We start from the raw sequence: 27,588 nt of genomic DNA, 5'->3' as shown, positions 1-27,588 counted from the left end.
ATTACAAATACAAGGAATGAAATATTGCTTAGAGGTTACACTTTTAGAGCTCAAAAACATCATCAAATTCTCAGATGTTTCTTTAAAGTATCAATATAGGCTTTTTAGACACAAATGGGACAACTGTTAATGAACTACAGAGTATTGAATGAATGTAAATATCCTATATTTCATCATTTCATTTCAAGACATTGGAATATTTACAAATCACGTTGCGGAGATCTCTTCTAAAACTTTAGTTACAAAATTGCATTTAAAGAATTACTGGGGAGTCTCTTTCTCAGAAGGATGTGAGAAGGAGGAGATTAAAATAAAAATCTGCCATTTGTTCTGCATTTAATCTCATTCCCGACAAGGAGAAATCTTTAAAAAAATAATTTAAGAGCTCTTATTTGACTTTTCCTTCTTACAAACAATGAGAGACAAAATTCCAGGTGAATGTTTGTTTGAAAGGTTTTGTCTAAGTGAGCAATGTTGACTGTGTAAATAAAGGCAAAGAAAGGTTGAGTTCTGTGTTTCGGGACAGGGGGTTTGTGGGGGTCTGGATTCATAGCATGGGATGGGGGGTATCAACTTACATTTTCCCCTGGGATGGCCACATGAGCCTGCAAAATGAGGGAAAGGAGGGGAAAAAGATGTTGGGCTATGGTCTGAGCTCGCTCAATGAGAACCACATGCAGGGAAAAAAACAGAGGGAGGAGGAGAAGAGAGAGGAGGGGAAGTGTGTGACTAAAGCCCGTTTGTGAGACAGAAGCCACTGCCGCGTGGATCTCGCCTCAGAAGCATCCGGGAAAGAGTGTGAGCGTGTGCGAGTCTTTGTGAAACGCATTCATCGGAATACAAAAATTCCAAGAATTCCATAAAAACACAGAAGGGAGAAGAAACAACAATGTCAAGTACAATCATGAGACGAAACTCCAGCAAGCAGGGTCTGCAAAACCTCCTTAGGTGAGAAGTGCTTTATTAAACTAGCTGCATTGAGGAATTTAAAGTTTGAAGCCGGCTGCTCAGGTGTGATGATGTTTGGTTTTCTCAGTCAGTTGATGATATATTCTTGTGATTCTTGTTTGTGAAAACAAGCTATTCATATTATTTACAACTGAAGAACCTGTTGTCCTTTGTTGTAGCATTAGGACAAATGTTTTGTCGAAATCTGAGTAGTTGACATAATCATAAACCAATTTACTTTTAATTCAACAAAAGTTTGGGATAAAGTAACTTTACTGTAAACTATATCTTTGGACATTACTTATAAGTTTTTAACCAAATGAACCATGTTCATGAATTTTACATTTTATACAAACTGCAGGTTTAATCATAGAATTGGTGTTTTTTGTATAAATTAGCTTTATATGAATTGTAGTTTGTATGTACACTGTCGGCATCAAATTCAATGTCACTTTTATGATCACAAATATCATGTTTGTGATGTTAAATAAGGTAGATAAATCTAGCCCTTCATTGGTACCGTTTTCAAAATACTTGTAGATTATTAAAATACAATTAACTGAGAACAGTTTACTACGTCTGACAACAAATGAACTCCAACATTTGTCACTTCACACCTTGTTGTTTTTATAGACAAAACACGTCATGTGTTGTTAAGTGTGATTTTATGAGCCGGAATTTGGTCAGGGTTCCAGATGAGACTTTATTGTTTTCTTCCAGAGGTGCTGTAGGTTTGTGGAGGGAGGGACGGGGGGCTTAAGGGCACCTGGGGCCCATAATTAACCTAATGACCTGTGTTTCAGTAACTTAGATTGATATGACTTCTAAATGTGCAGTAAACCAATTCAATTACCAAATGTTTTAAAGGCTTTAACTTGTGTTTCTGTTGCTCAAATGGGAAAGCATGTTTCTCCAAAGGTCATGGGTTTGATTCTCAGAAACAAACACACTAAAAATGTATAAATATAATACCTTGCTTTCTTTTAAGTGTTTTACCATAAACATGTCAATTCAGCGTTCCTCAGAAAATGAATCATTCACTGAATAGCACACAAAACAACATATGAATAATGCGACAGAGAAAAAAACAATTCAGTAAGCTCTCAGGATGTCCACATTGTTACTGTATTCATTCCTCTTCAGACAGGATTTCAGCAAGATCAGGTGTGCTTTGTCAAACAGTCAGCGAACAGGTTACATTAATGACAGATCGGATGAAATTATTTCCCAAGGCTTTTCAGTGCTGCCAAAAACATATTTTTCTCACACTCACCCGGCAGCTTTCTCTATTAATGGGCTCCATTCAGCCAGAACAGCTTTGTGGTTTGCAAAGACAAATACCGGATATGTCAAATACATTTCTGTGTACGCAATGTTTTGTATACGCACTCGGAATAAAACAATGACAGATGACAAAACATTGTCACATTGAGGCTTAACAGTTTAGGTATGTCCTAAGCACACACTTAAAACAAGACAAAGTATAGAAATCGACTGGGGGAATTGTTATGCTATTCTTATGCTACTTTTTTATTATAAATTTGCTGTAAACAGGGACTTGTGGGCGCTTCAACAAACTACACTGACAACGTGTGGAGTATCAGCTCGAGAAATGGTTCAGCATCATTTCCTCAACCTTATTTCCTTTCTTGCCATCATTCTCAGAGATAAAGTAAAATAAAAAAACAAAACTTATAATATAAATGTAAATATGATATTCACAACTATGTCAGATATACAGTACACCTTCTAAATTTCCAGTCTTTCTCTTCCAGGAAAATGGACCCAAAACATTAATGACTCATCTTGCACTAGGGTGCATGCACATTTCTGTCCAATAACTTTCTTTCCAGAACGTCTTAAGCCAAATATGCCACTGATTATAGCAAATAGCAACAGGCAAATGTTTAAAAAATTATCAGGCAATTTACCGGGTCTTTAAAAATCTGTTCAACTTGCAATAAGAACTGCCAAACCATTTCAGAATTGGCAGGCGGAAAAATGATCTGCTTCCTTGTTTCAATGAAAAGACAAATTTTGGAGAAAATAAATACAACAGGATCGGGGGAATTGATGGTATAAATGACTTCCTGCTTTTATCTTAAACCTGTATGAAACCTCCCTGTCACTGTGGTCAGTGCCGTGACCCTGTAATCCAGGGACTTTACATAAGCCGCTCGATCTGTTTACGATACTCTGATAAGGACTGCAGGAATGCAGGGGGCTTAGCTGTTCGACAGAAAGGGGGAATAAACTTTACCGTCCCTGTGGCAGAGCGCTTTGCCAAGGTTCACCGATTTAGGGAGCGCAGTAGAGTAAACACTCCAGGGCACTTCTGTGCTGTTATGTTTAGCTAAGCATTACAAGAGTCATTTAGTTTCTTTGGTGATTTTGCGGGGATGTCTCTCAAGTGGCTCCAGACGTTTGTCAAAGTCTCTGTAGCTGTGGTGGTTTACCAATACATAATGGCACATTTTACCCTTGTTACTTTTAGAAATGAACCGTGTTTCATTTGCACTCAATGAGGTTCGAGTGGAGTGACACATCATATGGTGACATTTGGCCCCGGACAGAGTAATGTATTTAACAATGATCACTCACTTTAAAAACATTTCGACAACTAATTATTACAAAAAGGGAAAGTGTAAGGAAATAATAATAGAAGTACAATGTGTTAATATAACAAACGAATTTTGTTTATTATGTATAGTATTTTTCTTTAAAGGTCCAATGAGTAATTTTTTGGAGGATCTACTGACAGAAATGCAATATAGTATACACACCTATGTCTTCAGAGGTGTATAAAGACCTTACAAAATGAAAAGTTACGTTTTTATTATCTTGATAATGGGCTATTTCTATCTACATACACAGCGGGTCCCCTTACAATGAATTCGTCTTGTTGTTTCCACAGTAGCCTTAAATGGACAAACTGCTCTACAGTGAGCGTTTCGTAAATACGTTAGCTCCTTCGGCAAAGAAGCAAAAACGTGACGACATCTTAGTCCTCTGTAAGCCACGGTAGTTCTTTGAAAAGTAGGGGTGGAGTGAGCAGTTGCTTGCAATTCACAACCTCATCGCTAGATGCCGCTAAATTTCATACACTGGACCTTCAAAATGTCAAGATTAAACTATAGTCCTCATGATACATGACACACCTTCCACGGCTTAGATCAATGCTCTCAAATTCCATCTGTTTTTCAAGGAATGCTGAGAATCTGAAGTTGTGGCCACACACTGACAGCAGATACGGTCTTTGTCTGGTACAATTACTCTCCTTTACCATGTAAATCTGTCTCGCTGTGATGACATCATCTGTTTTAGAGTCAATAAACCCCACGGGTGCCCTTTATTACAGATTTACAGAGCGAGAAGAGGAAATAACGACCTCTTTCATTCACGTCTCAAACACCGGGATTTGCTTCTTTGTAAACAGGCACAAAGAAGAACAAAAGTGAACATTTCGATGGTTTCAATTACGAACAATGATTTGTTCTTTCATGCAAGGAGGATCAGAAAACAGCAGTTGAGGGAACAAGGTGGTACAGCAGGTAATAATCTCAGTTTGATCTTCAGGTGCACTCTATTCAACATCATACAGTCATACAGCAAAAAGCAGAATGGACATTATAATCAAAATGTACATTTCTAACACTAAAATGAATTTCATCTGAGGCAAAAATGTATGGCAAAGGTTGAGAACATGCCAAACTAAGCAGACAAAGATTGCAGATTTGATTATTGTCGCATCGTACGTCCTTACATATTGTACTCGTACTATTCGTTTTAAGGTTAAGAATTGGAAAGGGAAACTCAGGTCATAGGTCAAGCTCCACATGACCCATTTGTGTGACTGACCCATCTTGCTCAGCCCAGCCTCCGCAAGACCAGACTTGGCTGTGGTAAATTAGGGCAGGCAAAAATAGCGAAAAACATTTCCCAATCTGTCAACCCTTCCAAATCCTTTCTGCCTCCGGGCACCAGGCCGTGAAAGTTTAGTCAACACAGACTCAGGGGAGGTGATACAAGAAGAATTTAAGCCAGACTTCATCTTTCAAAAATAGGCCTGAGAAACATTTCGCAAATGTGTGTTTGACAACAGATTTACCAAAACTAGAAATCTGTTTTTACTTTCATGACCTTTGGAAAACGGTATTTCCACACCACATGAAGGAAAAGCAGGCTGCATAATCCGACTGATAGTGGTAAGTAAATCAGATGTGCATGACATCATTGGCAGGATTGACATCATTCAAGTGTCGTCTGCCAAAATATGAAGTAATTCCTTCTGAGTGATTAACAGCATATAATAATCACAGGCACGGAAACGCTGTGAGGCCTTTGTGAAACAGAACGTGTAGTTTCAAGATGTGGTTTGGTGTCAGTTGCACTGTGAGTGTGGAGGCTGGTTTTTACTTTATCTGAGTCCATCCAGCACAAGATTTTAATAAAAGAAACTGCAGAAGGAATCAAAAAAAGCAAAGAGGTTGCAGACAGGACAGAAGAGACACCGAGAGAGAATATAAAACCATACTGGATAACTGTGGCGCTGAAGGTAACTGAGGATCACAAGCCAAAAAATCAGATATCAGAAAAGCAGAAGATATGCTGATCATTCATTTGGTCCAGATTCAACAAAGTCGACCTGTTTTCACTGGAATATATTGAATGTCACATTGTTTACATGACATATGAACATAACTAAAATGAGTGTTTAAAAGAACAGTTCAGAAAATTGTCCATTTTGTATGATACATTGTTAGAACAAACTTTTTTGTTTCAAATACTCGGGACAAAATAACTACTCAAGGGATAGTTCACCCAGAAAGGAACATGGCCCCCATTCACTTCTATTGTGTGAACCAACGTAAGCGAATGGGGGACAGTTGAAATATTCTTCCAAATATCTTATTTTGTGTTTTGCGGAAGATAGAAAGTCATACAGGTTTGAAATGAGAAGTGGGTGAGTAAAGGATGACAGAATTTTCATTTTTGGGTGAACTATCACTTTAAAAATCATTTAATAAATGTCGTCTCAGATCTTTCTCCTTCAAGTGCTTAATATAGAAACAAATCAGAAAATAAATGTTAAAATACAATGCAAACATTGTGGATTTTCAGTAAATGTGAATACATAAGAAATTATTGAGTTCATATTGAGATCTTCAATAATATTGACTTTTGTGAGATTTCTACCTCATTTTCTCTGAAGAAATACCTAAGACGCAAACGACTTCCATATACGCTTTATGCTATCTATTTTATCCCAGTGATATCCACTAGAAACAACTGAGATATTAAATAGATCTCATCTGTGTTTTTTCTTTATAATGGCTGTAACCATTTCTTAGACAAATGATAAAAATGGGTTTATGTGTTTTCTCCGTTTACAATACAAACTGAAAAGCTTTCAGTGGTATACTGTATGCAAAATAGTCACATTTTTGAACAAAGCCTTAAGAGCCAGAAGAACTTCAGTTAATTATTTGCAGTACTTTGGTTCATCTATGTATATACAGTATTGAGTTATTCTTTGGTTCTTGATGTTACCTAGGTTCTTGGTTTTGATATTTATGTTTTTAAAGCACAGTGTATAGATGTTCTAGAACTATAGAAAAACGAATCGTTTGTTTAACCTGAAACGAAGGAATTACTCATGCAGTCAGGCTGTAAAACCCTTTGTGGGTCTGATTGGGAGTCTTATCTTTAGAGCGCTGACTAATGTCATCTATCAACCTGTGCTTTTACGACTATTGTAAAGCTATTGTAGCAGCTTGTGACCTCAGTGAAGGACTTGAAACTCTTTCGAGGGTTTCTGCATGCACCCTTAATTGACCCAATATTCCAAACGAAGACCTTAAGCCATATGACGCAGGACCCTTATGCTCAAGAGACAAGCGGTGGTAATGCTTACTACCATTAACATTTGTTAAAATATATCAGAGTTTAGCACTAACTAATACAACTTTTGGTTTTTAGCTTGCATCTTTTTTGGGTAGAAAGTTCACATTCTCAAAACCGAATAGATGAAGAGGATATACTTATATATTTATGGACTGAATAAACACAATAATGCCTTATTGTCATGAGTGTGAGGTTACATGGGTCCCAAATCTCCATCACTCAATCACCGGTGGTGTCGAATGCCAAAGCAGATGTTCCACTGGCTCCAAATCCCAACCGTGGGACTAAACAAACTATTGTCGGGGGCGTCTTTAAGAGCGTCTATGTATCACAGTCAGTATCATTCTCCTGGTTATGGGGGTCATTTATCATTCGAGCATGCTTTCATACAGTGTGTGCCAAGAAAGAAAAAAAATGATCATGTGGTCTAACAAAATGGTTGTTCACACATATCTTTTGGCAGAGTGACGGCCCAGCGCAGTGTTGAAGATGCAGAAGAAATCGAGAGGGAAAGACGACGTAGGGCACGGGAAGCCTTCCGCAAACAAGAGAACCTATCTGGATCAACGGGGTCCCCTCAGGACAGCGTGACCCCTCCCGAGGCCAGCCCGTAAGTGTTTATGTGACTCACACTTTGCCTGGTATTTGGTAGGCTTGTTTTATTGCATGGCAGTTTTCGATCTTAAATACACACAACGAGTAATGTTTGAAATGAAGCTTAGCACATACTGACTGGTGTAGAGTATCGACTATTTTGTTTATAGGCTACTATTTTTTTTATTTGTCCATTTAATAAAAAAGTGATTTGTAGATGCGGTGGCTTTCATAAAATATTAATATTTATTATATCTTACTCTCTTAAAACTAAAGGTTCCCAAAAGGTTATGTCAAGCCGTATGGTTTTACAGTATAGACTGTTTCAGGTGCAACAATATAAACAAAGTTATGTGTCCCAAACTTCGGGTAGACCTCCGCAAAGAATCAATAACTGTTGAGTAGTTTTAAATGAATAAATATACAATAAAATATTAATTAATATTAATCTAAACAAAAAATAAAAAAATGCTATATTATAATCAAACACAGACGTTAATGTCGGGCTAGAGCATGCGTTCGATGAAACCATCTATAAAGAACCTTTAACATCCACAGAATATTTAAGTTGCACAAAGCTATGAAGTGGGGAAATAAAAAGGTAAACAATATGTTTCTTTAGGGCAGGGGTTTGGAAAGTAGTGGTCCGGGGACCCCCAGGGATCCTCCAGAAGGGGGCCTCAGCTGACTTCCAATCGTATAATTTAAAAAAGAATTGAAATACATTTTAAATCAACTTATAAAGAAGAGATTTCTTTTTATTTGACCACTTTTAAATTAAATAAACACTTTTTCAGTTAATATCAAGCTCTGAAATATTTTATTGGGTGGAAATTTTGAGTTTTTGTGAACAGGAAGGTGGCCTGTGAATATTGTTGAATAAAAAATTGTGAAAGCCTACTAAATATTATAACTGTTTCAATTACAAGTGTTCATATTTATTTATAATTAATTATAATGTGTATATAATGTATAATATGTTTTAAAATGTTTTAAATCAAATATTACTTTAAATATTGCCAATTATTTAATATTGAGTATTATAATGTAACACTTATTACTTATCTAACATAGTTTAAATGTTTTGTATGCAAAAATATCTATAAAAATATGAATATATATTGTAGGAAGGGGTTCATCATATTTGGGGGTCCCTGCGGCATCCCAAAGTTTGAAAACCCTTGTTTTACTGGATAAAAGGTTCCCTTACGCAATTTTACCTCCCTTATTTTCAAGATCTTCCTCTAACTCGAAGCCCAAACCTTATTCAACCTTGTTAGTATTGGTGTTCTAAACAAAACGTAATTTAGCCATATTATAAGCATTTAAACACTGAGGACCACTTTCACAAATGTATTACTTTCACGCTTATGTCTAAACCTGCACACGCACACACAGTATGTACAGCTGCCCTCTCATCATGACTTAACCTCCGAAGAATTTCAGCTGGGCATGCCTTTGAAAACGGGTTCATGTCATATCCCTCACCACCAGCGCACTTTGCTTTTAATCACAGCAACTTTGTTTATCCTCAACCCCAAATCTTTCATATGTGTAAAGTTAAACACAGCTTTAAGCTGACTGTTTGAAAGAGGTCGTCTAGGGCCGCTCTGTGATTATCCATGATCATAGAAGAACTAGAAGTTCACTCTCGGCTTAGAGACAGAAATCTTTTGGAAACGTGTTAGATGTGTATAACGTGGAAAGGGTTTTTAATTTTTGTGAAAGAGTTAATGAAGAAGTCTCACACAATTAAACATCTGTCTATTAAACAAACTTGTTTTCAAACTGATTAATTTGTAATAACTTACTGTTTAATTAAAGTCGTTATGCTTTGTTGAAAATCTGTTTAATAATGTTTAGGAATGTGCTGTGCATTCATTTCAGGCAGCTTTTGCTTGGATGAAACAGATTTTAATTCAGGGCTTTTTAATAAAAAGGAAGTGGTCAAAGGTGCAGTCGTCATTAAATATAGATTGTTTTGATCTTCATTTGAGGGATTTAGAGTGAAGTTGTGTTTGTTTTAACTTTCTGTGAACCCTTTGAATAACTCTAAAGAAAAATGTACAGTATCAGTCTATCATAAAGTTTCTTTTGGGGGTGCACAATCCAGTGGCTTGGCCAGAATGTTATTTTTGAGGGGGCCTATCGGGGGCCATTATGTATACGTATAGGTTTCGATACTTGTAGATATTTATAAGTACTAAAATGATACACCTGTATTATACAGCTCATTTCACCATTTTAGCAAACATAAACAGCCAAACGGCTCTTAATCTGTTCTCCCCATATTTTGCATCTCTCAGCTGAAGTTTGCTTCTGAAGTTAACTTCAGAACAAGAATTTGCAGCGTTCATAAACAAACAAAACTTACTACGGAAGTTTGAAGGGTTATTTAACCGCAATCATGAGATTTGCATAACTTCAATAGTTAATGCGGAGTTTTCGAGGGTGAGGAAAAGTTTCTGTTGAGAAAAGTCTACAAGAAGAATTTGAAGTGGGAGAATTTGTGTACATGAACACGAATCAATAAATACTAAATTTCATGTCATGAACTGGCATGAGACTGGGTTGAACTAACAGATTGTAATTACACATTATCCCAGAGATCCTCAACCCCCCACTGTATTAAACAATATTCAAAGTAAGTTCTCCCTCTCACTCACAAAAGAGATTGTCATTAACTACAAAAAGGTTAATTCATTATAAAATGGCCAAGTAATAAGAAATATTTAGTTTTTTAGCTGTGTAAAAATGTATTTCAATGCTCATTGGACTCTTTTGTCTAATTTTATGCAGCTTGGGCCCCTTGTGGGCCCCGTCCCCCCTGTTGAGAAACCCTGCACTACCCCACATCTTGTTTGTTATATTAAATTACCTTTGTTTTATTTTTGTGATTATATCATGTCTGGTTGCTCTTGGCGAATGAACGAAACAACAACAAACAGCACCTTTCCAAATCCTCACACGCACCTTAAACATCTGTTTTCCAAGGATCGTGTTTGATGTCTGCTTCTGCTGTTAATGGGTTGGCACAGTGACATCATTGCATACTTTGCTGGTCAAAGCAACAGCGATACAGGTGTGTGGGCCCATGCGGTCTCACTGACTGGAGCCGTTCATGCCTGACTGACTTTTAACTTCCCCAGGTCCCTTATTAATGTGGTTATATCGTTGCATCAGTCTTGTAAAAGGGTCTAAAATAAATAAGGTCCAGGTTTTGTTCATTTTGTAAAAAGATGATCAGCTATAAAGTAAACTCGGATGACCTGCCAGGTTAAATTGATTGCTTTGATCTGCATTTGGATTACCATTATGATGGATGGATGTGCTTTTTCAAACCTTGATCATTTTAAGTACTATATAAGAAGTTTAAGGTAGTCTTTCATGATCATATGTATTTTGTAGCTACGAAAGTGATTTCAAACCCAGCAACCCTACTGCTCTCGACGAAGATGAGGGCTTTAGCGACTGGACCCAAAAGCTGGAAAGAAGAACACAAGCCAAAACGGAAGTGAACGGCCACACTGAAGAGTCACCAGATGAGGACAGAAGACTTCTCGCAATGTCTTTGCAGAAGACTAGCTTGACCAACTCAATACCGCATAAACAAACCCCAGACAGGGAGCAGGAGGTGGAAGATGTCAAGGAGAAAAGACCAGCGAGAAGAAGCACCGAGAGGCGTGAGAGATCAGAGGAAGGGCACGATATCAATGAAATCAAAGGGAACAAAGAGGAAAAAAAATCACCATTAGAAAACAAGGTAGGAGAAATTATGAATACTGAAAGTACAGCATTAAATTAGATAATACTTTGTCTAAAATATTACTTTTATTCACAGATGAAAAAGGCAAGGAGTGAGGTGAAAGTGTCTTACACTTCTAAGGTCTTCCTACAGCAAGACAAGATGCCTAATGGCAACGAAGAAGCAGCTGTAGAGGAACGTACATCACAGCTTATAAAAACCAAAAGATCTCCAAGGTAACATATTTATGTTATTTGTCAAACGTTAAATAAAGAAACGAGGAAAATGGATTTTTCACAAAGAAAGTACAGTAGTTTAGGATCATTAAGGTTTTTGCATTGTCATGTTTTCTTTCGTCTTATTTTCAGAATTATTGTTTTATAAAAAAAACTATATTTTGATTCAACGGGAATGTAACAATATGAAGATCTCACTGTACGATAATACCTCTGTATAAAGTTTACATTACAACATTTTTTGTGGAATTTAAGATGACAAATGATGATTTGGAAACATGCAATAAGCATCCTCTTTTCTTTATCCTCTACTCATCATAACTGTTGCTTAGAGGTATGAGTTATAGTATGAGATGGGGCTAATGACCTAAAAATCATTGCACCAGATGGACCTTGCCAGAGGTAAAATTTCATACAGTCATGTGACCATGATTGAGACAATTTTGCTTTTGCGATAACACGATATAATCAATATCGTGTTATCGCAAAAGCAAAATTGTCTCAATCGTGGTCACATGACAAATCATTATTCTGAGATGTTTTGTTAAAAAAGACATATAATGTCGATGCTCAATGCTATTGTTGATCTCGTTTCAAAATGAAATACATGGCAAACATAACATTTTAACAAAATGTAACATAACATTACATATGGAGGTCTTAAAAAGATATATCACCCATCTATGTAATGGTTTGGTACAAGAAAAAAAAATGTTCCAACAGTTTTGTGCAAGAAACTGACTTAACATTTTAACTGGACTTATGGAAGGAAGTAAACACTCGTATAAAATATGTTCCAGTTGAATATAGATGTGTCACATATGTGACCTACTATTGTTGTTGTCAAAAAAGGCTTGCAAGAGGAACTCCCAAATGGCTGTAAAGGGAGCAAGTTAATATCTAGTGACTAGTCTAGTAATATATTGTGGCCAAAAGGTATGGTATATCTAGTATCTATATATATGTGGTATATCTAGTTTACGTTTTACACCTTGAGATATTTGAAAACACTTGAACTAGACAATCCAATTAAATCTTGCCAGATTCATATGGGCTTTCCTATTGTATGTGCAATAAACATCATTACCCCATTATTCAATTTCACTTATTATCATATCTTCATCTCATTTCATCTTATCTAGAAGCATAGGTGTGCACCACACCCTTGAGTCTAAAAAAGAGATGGACACCGGTCTGGAGACAGAAATGAAGCTAGAGAAGATTCGACGCAGCCATCAGGAGAAGGAAAGTCAGGAGATGGAGCAACTTCGCCAGCGTCAGGTCGAGGCTGAGCTGGAGCTTGAGGAACTGAAGAAGAAGAGAGAGGAACGCCGTCGATTCCGTGAGGAGGAGGAACAGAGAAAGGAGGAAGAGGAACAGCAGAAATTAACCATAAAAGAAGTAAGCAACTATTTTATTTTCATAATATTCAATAGGCGTGACACACCTTACAGCTATGAATCTGCCTCTTGGTTGGTTGCAAATAGAATTAAGGGGAGAGACCTTTTAATTATCAAGAGCATTTGACTGGACAAAACTGTGCATAGTGCAGGATGAGTCATGAGCCATTTTAGTTGATTTTCCATAGGTGCAAATAATTTTTCAAAGTGTAAATCTGCAAAAAGTTTATTTTGTCAAAGTTTGTATATAGTACAAAAGCATGGCTTTGAAAACAAAAGCCAAAAAAGGCGAGTTTTGCATCGTGTGGTCTTGAACATCTTAACACTCTAAAGATCCTAAGTCATTATTTTCAAGTAGGGAGTCATCTTGTTGAACATTTTGAAAAATAGCACATTTTCTTTTAAATCTTCCAAAATCTGATGTTTAAAGGACATTCAAACAAGGTGTCATTTTCAACTAACACTGTAAGAATATTTATCTACTTTACAACGACTGTCCATTAACATTATTTTTAGAGGGTTGGTTCCTTACACTTATACAACCTTTGCTAAACATTAACCAAAATCTTTGGAACTTCGCTATAGCTGAGAAAATAGACATGCCTAGATTCCATATAAACACAGACGTTTCCTGACAAACAGCTAAGCTTTATGCCTCCGCTGTAGTGCCAGAATTGATGTGTTGACAGATTATAAGTGCCTGTTTGGAAATTTCGTAATGTGAAATATTTTGGATATCTAGGAGGAGAAGAAGCAGATGAAGGAGGAGATTGAGAGAAGGAGGATGGAGGCGGCAGAGAAAAGAATGAAGAATCTCAACGTCTCCGTCACAGATGGAGATGATCCATTTAACCCTCTGAACCCCAAAAGTCCAACTGCTAAGGTACAGTAAGAGTATATACGTTATCCCTGTGGCATTTAGCAAGGTGATAATAGCAAGGTATAGTCACGGTGTCATTACTTACTATATCATAATAAATAAACCTGTTCCTTTATCAGATTTCAAGTTTCCTTTTATGTCGTAAGTGATTTTCTTGTGTGAGCGATGAAACACATTTGCAGTGGCACATCCTAAAGTGACATGCATGCATACACAAATTTGTTGACCCGTTGAAGATATGATATCATTGCATTTTCCTGTTCTCGCATGATTGACAGGATTTGAATTGCTTTTATCTACCGATTTCAATAATTGGCCGATATATCGGTGCATCTCTAGTTTAAGTGACTTCACATCATTTTGCCGGTTTGATAGAAAAATTTTCAAGCATGAGTTTTGGTGCAGGCCAAGGTTTATTTGCAGTCAAAGTTCAGTTCTTGGGTTGGTGTGAATGCTGTTTTGAACACAGGTGTGCTTACAGGAATCTTGCCTGACACAGGAGTCTGATTTCAGTTTTTATTGTTACCTAGCTACACTGATAAACAGCTAGCATTAGTACTCAATGGTGAATAAATTTACTGTGGTTCCGAGCCAAATTACAATGTTGAAAGAGACAGGAAAAATCTGTGATGTGATTTAGCAAACATGCATTCATCAACCATCTCTATCAAACACAACAGTGTCCTCCTGCTGTATTTAGAATGTAGGTTATGCTATGTTTTGGATTGCTATTTACTGAAGGTGTGAAATGACCTTGTATGATTTTTTTTAACTAACCTCAACATAACATGTTAAGAAACAATTTTTTAAGCCATACATGTATTTATGGTGTCATATAAAAACAATACCAATCAAACTGTATATACCTGCCTACTGATTCTTCATCATAACTTAAGTAAAGTCATCAAAGTTCATTTAAACATTGGAATATAACAAATCACCCTCTATACCATGTCTACACCTGATACGGCGAGGCACAATGCAGCGCAGCAAGAGATAATAGAACCCATAATAGAACCCACGCAGCGAGACAATCCCATTAGAACAATTCGTGTGTCGCGTTGCATCGAGTCTCGTCCTGTCTTGCCATGGTGTAAGGCTACTTTAAAATCAAATAAGCATTCAGCCAAGTGTGTTTAATCGTTTGACAAATTCTGAATATAATAATTTGTTTATTTTTGCAGATTGTTTGGTTTTAAACGCTCTTTCCTGTGTCTCCCTGTGTATGTTTTGAGGAAAAGGCTAGATTGACATTTGCGCAGTCAACTGAGGTTAAAAGCCAGAGGGCTGCAGTACAACACAAGGGAGACTTTTGTGGGTTTTAAATGAGAACCTGTTAACATACATAGGAAAGTGACAAAAGTCTGAGGAGCTCTACCATTACTACAATTACAGACAGCTCAACTATAATTTCCTTTTGATACTAAAAACCAGAACATTCAATTAAGTGTCGAAATGGAATATATTATTATAATCCACTAAATCAGTGGTCCTCAAACTCGATCCCGTGGCATCCCGGGGGTGGGTGTTTGGCAAGATGGACCCAGGGGGCCGGGCCACAGATTTTGTGGTATTTTATGAATTATAGAATTGTATCATAAATTTTATACAATCAAACCTAAGCAAAATATGACCAGCAACCAAAAGATCTGATGTTCCAGCATTGTATAACTAAATATGTTTTGATATAATTAAAATAAAGTTATAGGATTATAAGTCTTTATTTGGGGGCAACAAAACGATGCACTTTTTGGTTCAAGTACCTCTGCACCAAACGTTAGCTTGTTACAAACATCACGTTCTTCAAATTCCTAAATGTGCCTGTTTTTATTCCAGATCACAGAGAGAACAGAGTCTCTGAACCGATCTTTAAAAAAGAGGTAAGGTCATTCACCAAAAAAACACAGTCACGCCAAACATTCAACTTTTTATAAATGGTAGTTTCTTGATAACAATAATTCAAATATGCAGGCAAGTTATCTGAAAGAAAATATTGACATAGGTGCAACAGGTCACTTTTATATTTTGTAACTGGATCGCCTCGTCAGCCATGATTTATGAGACAGCCAACAGCTAACAGATGTGCAGTATGCTTTTTTACCGATAGATTGTAAGATATTGGAGAAATGAAAAAAGTGTGCTGTCATACACAGATATTTCACATCATTATGTCTATGCCTCCTTTGTGTATGATTTAAGTATTTCGCCTGAGTAATGATTCATACCCATTTTTATTTTTCGAAAACAGTAACAGCTTTAAGAAGACCCAGAGACCCGTGCTACTGCCCAAGATTGATGACAAACTGGAGCAATACACACAGGCAATAGAGGTGAATTACTTTTTACAATATTTAAAGACCCATAAGACACTGTGAAGTCACACTGAATTCATTGCCTCTAGACAGATTTGCTGTACTTGATGTTTTATGCTATCAGATGGGATCATATATCTTCGCTTTACTCAAAATGTGAACAGTGAGTTCTCTCAGAAACCAGCAAGAGGGCTTGTACCTGCCGCAAGGAAACGTCTCTCAGTTGGACCATTGTTTAAATATTTGACAGGTCTCTCTGGCAGGATTTAAAATAATGGATCAGACTTATGTCGGTTTATGTTAAGACATTACATGGGATTTCTTACGTTACACCCCCCCTGGAAAATTTCTTCAAAGTTTATTGTTCCGTTTGTTGTGCTCAATATATCCTCAGAAGTGATCTATAGCTCTGATCCGCTTGTTCTCCTTCACATGTTTCAGATCTCCTCCAAAGAAATAAAGATGAACAAAGCAGCGTCGGTGGACATGCCATGTGTGTCTGCTCCGGTGGCATCTAAGAAGAATCTGTTTGAAGCAGGGGAGGCCTGGAATCAAACCACCCCGAAAGGCACACCCACGAAGGTCAGATATCAGACATGGGTACTCTGTCATTGAAAGCAAAGAGATCTTCGCTGTCCTTTTTAAGTCCAAATTCACTGTTTTTCCAGGAAACGGAATAAAAACTAGTTTATAAAAGTTGACAAGCACTTTTTAAATACTTTTTATTGACTTGATATTTGCAAAACCGAGTGACAAACATAAAGAGTGACTTATAACAATGGTTTATGGCTAAATGTAAAAATTCTGAAATATGGAGTTACGAGGTTTCAGAAGGACAGCAGCGAACAGGAAGTAAAGTGTCTTTGCGTGTTATAAGAAATTAGCTATTTAGATTTATTATTGTTATGAGGGAAACAGTGATGTAAGGGCGGTGGGCCACACTTCTGTTATGACTGAATATCAGATTGTGTAAGTATGGAGGTCATAGGCAACCCTCATAGTTTCAAAAACAGCGTGAGATAGGTCATGTTAGTCATGTAGTGTGCAACATCTGTTCTCAGCGCTTACATCTGTGTGAGTTTGAGACATTTGTGACATAAAGGTCCCACGGCACTCTTTGGAGAGCTGTTACGTAGGAATTCTTGGAAAACGTTGGCTTCATGAATCACATTCAGCTGTCAACTGCATGATAATGATAAAGTGGCTGTGTCACAGAACTTACAGATTTGATTTGACTCACTGTCTAGTCAGTGACTACGTGAGCAGCAGTTCATAGACAGCAAGTCGATAAGGTTTTCACATGGCAAGTTGCCAATAGTCTAAGGCTGTGTTCACATATGACTTCTTTTTGGACAAGAAAACGTTTACAATAAAAAAGCTTGCTGCGTTGAGGTTACAAATAGCAGTCGGCAACGTTCAGAGGCAGCATTAGTGCACGAAGGCAGCTCAGAGAGACAGGTTTCATAGACAGCATGACAGAAGTCTATTTGAATTAAAAACAGAGAGCGTATTTGCAAAAACTAACAACATATTTAAAAACTACAATACAACTTTCTCTCTAGAAATGCATTAATTAAAATTAAACTCTTTAAAATTTTATATTATATAAAAAATGTATACAAAACTATCCTCCAGCCGGCGTTTCGGCTGCCATTTTCTGCTCGTGCATATTCCTACCCGACCAATCACCTTCCTCGCATGTTGTTATGGAAACGACAGGTCCCGCTACCCTCTTGTCATTGGTTGGCTCTGAAAAAGGTTCTTGACGTTTTTCAGAAAACGTGAACTTTTTTTACTTCAAACGACGCTCTGAGCTGCAGAAAAAACACCGTCACTAGCACTTAAAAAGGGCTCAGGACATTTTTGAAAAAACGTTTTACTCCATAGGATTATAATGAACACAGCCTTAGTGTGTAATGTATTATATTGTGTATTATAAAGTATTGCTTTTATATGGATACAACAGCCAAAATCTGCATTAATAAAGTGTGTTAAACATTTTAGGACACAGACTGTGTGAAAGTGGGTGTGGCGACCCTTATCAACCATTGGGTGAAAGGTAGTCCAGAGGACGGGAACAAAAGCTCCCATTCCACACCATCTGTAAGTCTATTAATGAACCTGGTTGTTAAATTTGATAAATAATGTTAGGGGTGGGAATCTTTTGGTTCCTCACGATTGAATTCATATCGATTCTTGGGTCACGATTCGATTAAAAATCGATGTGATATATGTTTAGATTTCATTCCATTTTGCTAGAATGATGGCATGTGATTTTTTACGTTAAGTATTTTCAAAATGCTTTACAAGGCTTGCATATTGAAAACATATTGTCAAGCTCCTTCTCACCATAGAGTTGGTTGGTAAAATCTGACTATTTCCAAAAATTTCCCCTTGCTAATAATTTGACGGGGTGTATTCATTTTACCCCCTCCATCGCTGTTGCTGAGCTTAAGATGTGCGGACTCTCGACTGTCGGGATGCCGCACCGCTCTCGCAAAAAAGTTCTGTCTTTTTTCAACAACAACATCAACAGTTGTTATATTAACTAGAAAATCTTTTTTTTAAATCTGTGAATCGATAAGAATCGCGATTCATTTGTGAAGCGATTTTTTCACCCACCCCTAACTAATGTAGTGTGCACGACATCTGCTTTGCTTAAATATCTATATCATCCCATAGTGGAAAATGGTTGAATTGAATTAAGCAAAACAATGAATTGTTAAATTATATACCATAATGACATCCGCAATAAGCCTTAATGGACTGTAGAAGGTGTTTCTAAATTAAACAGATAATAAGGTATGTTTAAATATGGCTAAATAAATACAGTAACATAACCGATGCCTCATGTGTGGTGCCCCCTTGTGGTAGAATGACCTTCACCTCCTTAATCATAATTTTCTTTAAAATGTATCCAAAGCAATCCACAAATAAGTAAACATTACAAGCAATTTCTGGTGAGAGTCCAGGATAAACGTAGTATACAATGCTGATGGACCTCTGATGTTTGACGTTTGTGTCAATGATGTAACACTCTGACATGTTCTGGATTATGTGAAAGTGTGTGATGAGGGTCAAACAGCAGCTTGAGCATAATAAACACTGCCTCCTTATGCTCATCCTCAGGATGTCAAACCTGGAGATGTTCTGCAGAAAAAGAACATGTGGGAAGTTATCGGGGAAGCAGAGAAATCAGGGCTGGGAGGAAAGGTAAATAGCAAATAATTTTCCTGTAGGAGCCCTGCACTAGAAACACAAAGATCATGGGTCTGTTTCCTATTTAATCTAAATGTTTCCAATTTTATATTTTCAGGGCTCCTCTTCGGGTAAACGGTACAAGTTTGTTGTGACGGGACATGGCAAATACGAGAAGATCTCCATTGATGGTGATCATTACATTGTCTACCCGAATGGAAAATCAAGTGAGACAATGTCTTATATCCTACGTTCTTTATTTTAAACCTTTTGCAAACCTAGGCAATGCTATTAAATATAAGCTACCCACCAAGCTAGGTATCTACTTTATCCTAGTTAAAGGCTAATTCATGATGATCCAAAAAACTCCAAAAAAACACCAAAATTGTGTCCCAAATGAAATACTATACACTATGCGATCAGACTATGCACTGTGCATTCAACCATTTAGTGTATAAATTTAAGAAGGATGGTATCGTCCCAAATAAAATACTTAATGGTATTATACTACCTGGAAGTATATGTGGTTTCCCAGATGAGGGCAAATGATGTCAATCGCATAACATAACGGGAGACAACATAATCAATTTGTACATCGTACATTTAATGTAATTTCCCAGCATGACCAGTCACCATCAGATTGAAGCATAATCACTACACACTCATTTCTGCTACGTTAGCGAAACTGCGATCGTTAGGTGTGTGAAGTGTCCAGAGTTTCACACTTCATATTTTCAGTTGAATGAGTGCATCATCTGTGTTCTTAAGTGCACCTCTTTTTTGAAAATGTTCAATGTGAACGCACTTCTCACACTATTTCTACTACAACAACCCAGTATCATGACAAAGCGTGTAAGAGACAAGCTGGTCCGTTCGAAAATACGTGTCAGCGTCACGCTTTGCCTACTCTAGGCGTGAACATGACACGCTCAGTTCTTTGCACTTGCAAAACCGAAACGACTTAATAAATACATATTATATGTACTTATATATTTAAATAATATATATTTTAGAGTAGCCTACTTAAACCCATTCCTACCCTTAGCCGTATTTGATTTTGAGTATTGTGATCGGAAGGTTCTTTATAGGCATTCTTGATAATTATTTTACCGTGTTATACATTTAAATCAGTTAACAACTGCAAATTCAATGCAGATTTAAAGCGATGTGATAAAAATAATGATACCCCTCTTAAAATCAGATGTTTTATTAGAAAAATATATAAAATATTAAATAGAGTACAGTGCACATTAGAATGCAAAGCATTATACACATCACCATCAGTCAAGAGAAAATATTCTCAGACTGACAATTTCTGCGACAAACATGCAAAAAAAGGCAAAGCCTACAAAATTACATTCATTTAACCTGAAAGAGAACATGCGTGATTTGACAGTTAGCATTCACTGATTCACTTTTATGAATGGTTTTGAAAGCCCATTTTTTGATCTTCATCAGTAAAACTAATTGTCAACACTGAGTACCAAAAGTACTCGGTTCCCCGCAGTCATGCTGTGGTCTGCAGAGTGCATCATGCCTTGTGTTCAGGCCCGGCACAAGTTCTAGAATTTGACATACTTTCGTTTCAAGTTTCTTCTATATACAATATCTGATTCTTCCTTCAGCACTTACCAAGTTTTACCCACCTGACAACCCAAAACTCATACTTCCCTAGTCTTTAAAAACATACAATTCGTCCTTTGCCCATAAACTCTAAATAATGTGGGGTTATTTTTAACCCAGTATTGTGTCAAATAGGAACCCAACAATGGGTTAAAAGAACCCAGCATGGGTTTATTTACAAGCAACGAATGGGCTGAAAACAACCCAATTTTTTTTAGTTTAGCATTCCTAAGCATCATCTTTGTTAAGCAAGCATAAAAGAAAAACTAATAATTTGTTATAGAGAAGCCGCAAAAAACCTTTAAGCCATTTATATTTTTTTTATACTTTATTAAGCACTATTCTAGGCTGTAAAAATGTTGCTGCGAAAAAGGTGGTGTATTTTATTTTATTTATAATATTATGAAAAAAGAATGCTGTCACTGTAAGTGGATATTATCAGATGACTAAAACTTTGATTATGCATGTCTTTTGGCAAGCTGACGTCATAACATACCTTTAATTAAATAGAAATGTTTGAGGATGTAATAATTATCAAAATCTTAGTATTAACATGCTTTAAAAATAGTTTTCACTGATTAAAAGATGATCTTGGAAACTGTGAACATTGTAACACTTCAATCTAAAAATGACGTCTGAAATAAAAGCATGTTCTGTTTTTTCATTACTTCAGTTAGCTTAAATCTTTGGGACTGCAATGTATATTTGACATTAAATCTATTTTATTTTACCTGCCAATTGATCTGGTATTAAGTTATAAAATATGGTATGAAGAAAATAGTTTGGATACACTACCATCATAACTAAAGCTAACAACATTCTTTTCCATTATTTAAGTTTTTTTACTTTAAGTGCTAAAGCCTCTGGCTGTTCTGTTAAAGTCTTTTGGATCTTCCTCCTTATTTTTCCGGCCTATGAGCCCCATTTCGAAAACCGTTGCAATCTTTGTTGCTGGTCGTGAAGCTGCCTCTCTTAGTCTCCTGGCATCGAACCGTGGGCTGTATAGAAGAAGTGGCAAACGATGTGCAAACGATGGAATTTCTTTTGGCATCTCCTGTTCTTCATATTTTTTCTGCTCCTCAGTTTTATTGCCTTCAATCTGTTGCATTATGTTCTCTTTGGTGGAAAACATTTGAAAGAGGACAGCATCCCACATTTTGATTGACCTATGAGTTTCCTGGGTGTCCTGGCCTTCACTTATCTTAGCTTCCTCTTGTGACTTGTTCTGCACCTCAACTGAATTTTGATCAGCACTGGCAGTGACTCCTTTCTCCAATGGCAATTCTGGAAATGTGGGTTCCTCGGCCTCAACCACCATATGTTTTTTGAGGCGAGACCAGCCACTGAGTTTTGACTTCACGGCTTTTGGTTTCTGTATCACTTTCAAGAGAGGCTCTGCAGGTAGGGAGTGCCCATCAGCTTCCTCCTTCTCTACAGGTTTGAGCTCTTGTTGGGAACTAGGTTTCATCTTGACTCCATCTACTTTTTCATTGTCCTTTGTTTTAAGGTTGTTTTGGTCTTCTTTTGGTTTAACCAGAGACTGAGCTACAGCCTGAACCTCTCCAATCTTTTCAGGAGCTTTTTCAACAGAACCAGATTCAAGGTTCTGTTTCTTAATGCTGTCCAACAATGACATTTTATCCTCTGTAGGCTTCTCTGACACTTTTGCTGGTTGGGCATAAATTGTATCTTCTGTCACCTTGGGAAGCACTGGCTTTACCACATATTGGTCAGGTAATGGCACAGCTATGGCACTTTCCGGTTTCGAAGTTTCCTTTGAAGTTTGAGTGGTTGATATCATTTGAGAAAGTCTGGCAGATCCATATGTTGGAGTTCTTACTCTTGGTGTTACAATGCTAGTTGTCTTTGCTTTTAGTGACTCTGATGATGGTGTATCAGCTACAGTCACCACAATGGTTGGAATTTTAACTTCTGGTGGCACAGTTCCTTTGGGAATGTCCCCCACATATGTAGCTTTTGTTTGAGATGCTGACTTTTTAACCTCCAAAGGTGGAGGAGCTACAGTGGTTTCTCCTTTAACAACAGTCTGAGATGGCAGGATTTCAGATTCCTCTTTGGGCTTTACCTCAGGCTTAGCATCAACTTTCTTGGTCACACTTTCAGCTGGTTGAGATACTACTGGTTCCTGTTTGGGAAGTTGAGATGCCTCAGTAGTTGGTGTGTAAATGCTAAAAGTGGGCGTATAACCTTTTATTCCTCCATGGGCAACATATTCAGCGGGAGTTAATCCATAGTATGTTGATTTGGATTTAGGTGTTGTTGGTGTTTTAGGTCTTTGACCTGCAAATGCTGGGACTCTAGGCTTTTGTTGCCCAGCTGAAGATGAAACTGGCTGTGTTAGTTGAATGCTAGGTGTACTTGGAGCTTTAGGCTTTTTGTGTACCTCTGCGATAGGTTTTGGGGATTCTAGTGCTTGAGTTTCCTGTTTTTGAGTTTTTAAAGGTTCAAGTTTTGACAGGCTATCAATAGGGGTTTTACCCACTCTTTCTATCAAGGGCTCAGCTGATTTCACATTTATATCCCCATTCTGAAGACTGATGTGATTCACATGATCTGACATTTTGTGAATTTCATCATGTGGCCCAGTCAAGCTTGAGGTTGGTGTTTTAGATCTTCTGCCATCCATGTGTACAGGAGATACAGCAAATAAAAGTGGATTTGGTCTTGAAATCTGAATAACAGGTACTGTAGCACATGATACATGTTCTGAGGGGGTTTTGGGCCGCCCTGCATGTGATTTTGCTAAGGTATAGTCATATGTTGGTGTTTTTACTGTGGCTGGAGTTGTAACCACCTTTGTCCCAACGGTTAGAGTTGAACCCTGTTTAGTCTCAACAGATGTAGGTATTGAATCTGGATTAATCTCTGGGGCTGGGGCACTGACCTTAATTTGGGAAAATGGAATTGCCTCTTTCTTGATTTCGGCTTTTGGAATTGAGGCTTTCTTAATTTCTGAAGTTGGTGTTGTTATCCTCTTAACTTCAAATGTGGGTGTCTTAACCCTTCTGATTTCTCTTGTTGGTGTTTTATCTCTTTTTATTTCTGATGTTGGTATTACAATCTTTCTAAACTCAAACGTTGGTGTTGGGCCTCTCAACAACTCTGCAATAGGTGTTTTACTCCTTGTTGGTGATGATGAATATGATGTTCTCAATCCTGTTGTCTTTGCTGTGTAGTTGCTAATTTGAGGAACCTCAAACAATGTTTTTGCTGTTCTAGAAGTAGGGCTTGAAGCTTTAGAGGTAATAATACTGGCTGTGAGAGTTGTACCGACTTTCCCTTTTTGTGAAGTTTGTAGCACAGTGTCTGAGGATTTCATGTGTGTGGTTTCTTCGGTCACTAAAATCCTGATTGGAGCAGTAGCATGTACTGGTGATGGTGTGTATGGAAATGCTGGAGCTTCTTGTTGAGGGATGATGTGGATTGGACCCACATATGGTTGAGGTGAATACCTTGATGTCTTGTCAAAAGAGAATGCTCTGTGATGAGGATAGGGAGATGATACATGCTGATACAATGGTCGGACATTGAAACGTGGGTGTACTGTGCCAAGGTATAAAGGTGTTTCTGGAGTCTTGGGAGGAGTTGAGTGGTCACTGTGTTCCAAGTCGGGACTTGCTTCATTGACTGGGGAGAGGCTCGAGCGGAACGGGACGGATTGTTGTAAGGCCTGTGCGGCAGCCTTTTTCTTTGCTGTCTTCTTGATTAGTTTCTGAAGCCGGACATTTTCTTTCCCGGGTTTGGGGAGCAGAGGTGGTCTGTACTGCTGGGAAAGCAGGCCAGCATTGCCAAAATTGACAGCCATGAAATCCTTAGCCCCCTAAAACAGAAACATAAGAAAGTGTCATATATACTTGAAAATGCTGAATGGACAAAAAAATATTCATTCCAACTTTTGTCATTATTTGCTCACATAAAACTTGCTTCTATGAAAACCAAAAAGAAGAATTCTAAAGATTGTGCACGTCACTTTTTCTTCCAATTAGAACCTTCAAGCCGCTTGGTTTCATTTGGAATCTTTTTATGACATTTTAGGCTGCTTTGGCGTACTTTTTAAAGTCGAGAGCTTGAGTCTCTATTATTAAAAACTACATGCAGAAGTGTCATCTAACACAGTCTTGATTTTGTTTTATGATAGATTGAAAATCATTCTATTCTGGAAAAACATAAGGCTTTTAGGGTCAATGTTAAAATGTGTAAACTATCCTAAAATAATAGAAATAACTAAAGAATATTTTTATTCGCAAATAATAGAGTTTTCCTTTTTTTCAGGTGATTTTTCCTCTGAAGACCTTTGAGGAGTCATATCTGAGGACTTCGGATACACCTTTACATTCCTCTAGGGTTATCCACAGAGACTTTGGGTTTGTTACTTTGAGTCATTAATGACATATATACCAGAGTATGACAAACACCTTAAACGCAAAAGAGTAATAAATTACAATTTATGTTCGCACTTTTCTGCCTTACATTTTTACAATGTTAATTTTCTTGCTGTTGTAATGTCCAGTTTAAGGAAATTTTCCCTCTAAACAAAAAAGTATTTTATTGTCACATATACAACTTTTAGCAAAATTACTCTCAGAAATGTGTTTTATACATAATCCATTGACTATTTTTTTATTTTGCCTCAGTATTTCTTGCATTATTTGAGTTGATATTACAGAATGCCTTTCTATTGGTTATAAATGAATGAGTATGAATTGAATGTAAATGTAAAATAGGCATAGTACATGCTGTTTTTCACATATATTTTGTATCGATTATCTATGCTGGCTTTTAAATACCCGGACATATTTTACCTTTGTATAAATAACAAATAAATAATATTTAACTAATACAGTTGAAACCCCCAAAATGAATATGAAAAAAGCAAACTCTGCTCCTCCAAATTCTACCGGTGATTTTTATTTTCAAGCTATTTGAATTGTTATCTTCTGATGTATGTTATACAAATATATCGTTTATTTTCTCTGTATATTTTCTTTATAGTTCTGCAAAATGACTACACTTGGTTTTCAAGAAAACACTGGAATTAGTCCATGTATCATATTTATATTAATAAATCAAACATGTTTCTTTAGTTATAAGCATTTTGCCTCCCAGTGATATTCAGAGGTGCTAAAACATAAGAATGTGATGTAGTCATAGCAGCTTTTTATTACTGTTTTCAATAAATTTGATATTTTGTGTAATTCTTAAAATCGGCTGTGCATTTTAATTGTGTGGTATGAATATAATTATCATATCAAGTGCTTTCATGTCTCACAAGTGCTCTCACAACTTCACGCCAGTTTTCCACGCAGTAAGGCTCAACTCATCTAGAATGCCTCCTTGGCCTAATTTTAGGCCGAGCAAGTCATCTGCCCCGTGTCACAGTGTGCGGTGCCACTCTCACTGTAAACCAATGCCTCATGATCTGGGGTTACTGCAGTTACTGCTTTAGCTATAGGTGGGGCGGCTTCATTCAATTTCATAATAAATCACCGAAGATATATGACCGATCAGATTCTGGTGTCTGTTGACATGCAGACTGTGATCAAATTTCCAAAGTATTGCTCTTGAGTTCTTTAATATTGTACTGATGCAAAGTGGCGTACTTCCTAAGCAATCATCAGACTCTAAACAGAGAGATTATCTTTATCGTGGTCTATCAATAATTGCTACCATTTAGACCAATAACACTAGCTGGCTCCTTTAGGCACTGATAAAGAACATAATCTATTATTATTAACCAATGGGTTGAAAAAAATCTACACCACAATTCACTTCTTGTTAGTTAAAGTGAATATTTGCAATGGTATTGCATAAAAAATGTCTATTTTAACCATGGCTTTAATGTAGGCCACCTGTAAGAGTGTGTAAAACAAGCCTTCAGCTCACAGAGTGACACACAGAAACATATGAGAGCAGGTAGTCCTTTTAAGGCCCTGGTAGGCTGGGCTGGCTGGAAACCTTCCAATGTAGTTCAAAAGTGGAAAGGGCAAGAATAGCCAAGCAGGAAAATCTCGCACAGCCATACTGCTTCTTAGCAACTACCAATGGTGAAAAAGTCATTGTACATGTGCAGATTTAGATGTGCATATCTATGTGTCACATACTTTATGTGCATGCTTAAAAAGCGATAACTTACCAAGAGATGACCGTAGAAGACAGATGAAGACACTCAGATGTCTCCTGTAAATATGACCATGCATCAGGTTAGTCAGAACTGATTATGCATGTCTGTAATAAGCCATTGCAATATCATTTAAATGACAAAAACAACAATTCTAGTTGCAAATGCGGTTGTATTGGAAGGTAGTCCTAATCCTAATTTGTTTATTACACTCAACGTTGCAGAAACATTTGAAAACTGCCAAGCTTGCTACAATGTTGCTAACACCTTTTCCCAAAGACCAAACATGCCACACACTTTAAAACTTGGCCCACGATGGGCGTACATAAAAATATACAAAAAGCTGTTGTTCTGTACCTGTGTGTCTGCTCTTCAGGGGTGTCCGGCAGCTGCCTGCTTGTCCCAGCACGGACTGTCAGAACGGGACACTCATGTTGAGTTCAACTATTCCCCCTTCCTTCAAATGGAAGGCACAGGCTCCATAGCAGTCCAAAAATAAAACCCTGAGTCCGTTACTCAGAATGCACGCTGTGCTGTGACGGCCTGCAGGGATCCGTCAGCGGAGTGCTGGGGTGGGGGGTCATCCAGGTCACCTTAGATATGACCAAG

At 37.3% G+C, this 27,588-nt stretch overlaps 2 protein-coding genes across 2 annotated transcripts; one reads left to right on the top strand and one right to left on the bottom strand.

Annotated features, from left to right (window-relative positions):
* Positions 1 to 747: 747 nt before the first annotated feature.
* lsp1a (lymphocyte specific protein 1 a) lies at positions 748 to 26,065 on the top strand. Its single transcript, XM_056739190.1, has 13 exons — positions 748 to 948; positions 7,316 to 7,462; positions 10,855 to 11,209; positions 11,288 to 11,427; positions 12,570 to 12,828; positions 13,570 to 13,710; positions 15,544 to 15,587; positions 15,956 to 16,037; positions 16,461 to 16,601; positions 18,024 to 18,122; positions 19,149 to 19,232; positions 19,336 to 19,444; positions 25,134 to 26,065. The coding sequence occupies exons 1-13, from the start codon at positions 890 to 892 to the stop codon at positions 25,157 to 25,159; spliced, it is 1,686 nt and encodes a 561-aa protein (XP_056595168.1). The 5' UTR covers positions 748 to 889; the 3' UTR covers positions 25,160 to 26,065.
* On the bottom strand, positions 21,213 to 27,588 carry prr33 (proline rich 33). Its single transcript, XM_056739189.1, has 3 exons — positions 27,337 to 27,588; positions 26,995 to 27,038; positions 21,213 to 24,681 (listed from the first exon to the last, which is right to left on the bottom strand). Exon 3 carries the CDS (start codon positions 24,664 to 24,666, stop codon positions 21,688 to 21,690), a length of 2,979 nt encoding a protein of 992 aa, XP_056595167.1. The 5' UTR covers positions 24,667 to 24,681; positions 26,995 to 27,038; positions 27,337 to 27,588; the 3' UTR covers positions 21,213 to 21,687.

The sequence above is a fragment of the Triplophysa dalaica genome, chromosome 24, assembly GCF_015846415.1.
Source record: "Triplophysa dalaica isolate WHDGS20190420 chromosome 24, ASM1584641v1, whole genome shotgun sequence".
In the NCBI taxonomy this organism is placed as follows: Eukaryota; Metazoa; Chordata; class Actinopteri; order Cypriniformes; family Nemacheilidae; genus Triplophysa; species Triplophysa dalaica.
Note: the sequence above shows the minus strand (reverse complement) of the source record. Positions and strands in the feature narration are given on the sequence as shown.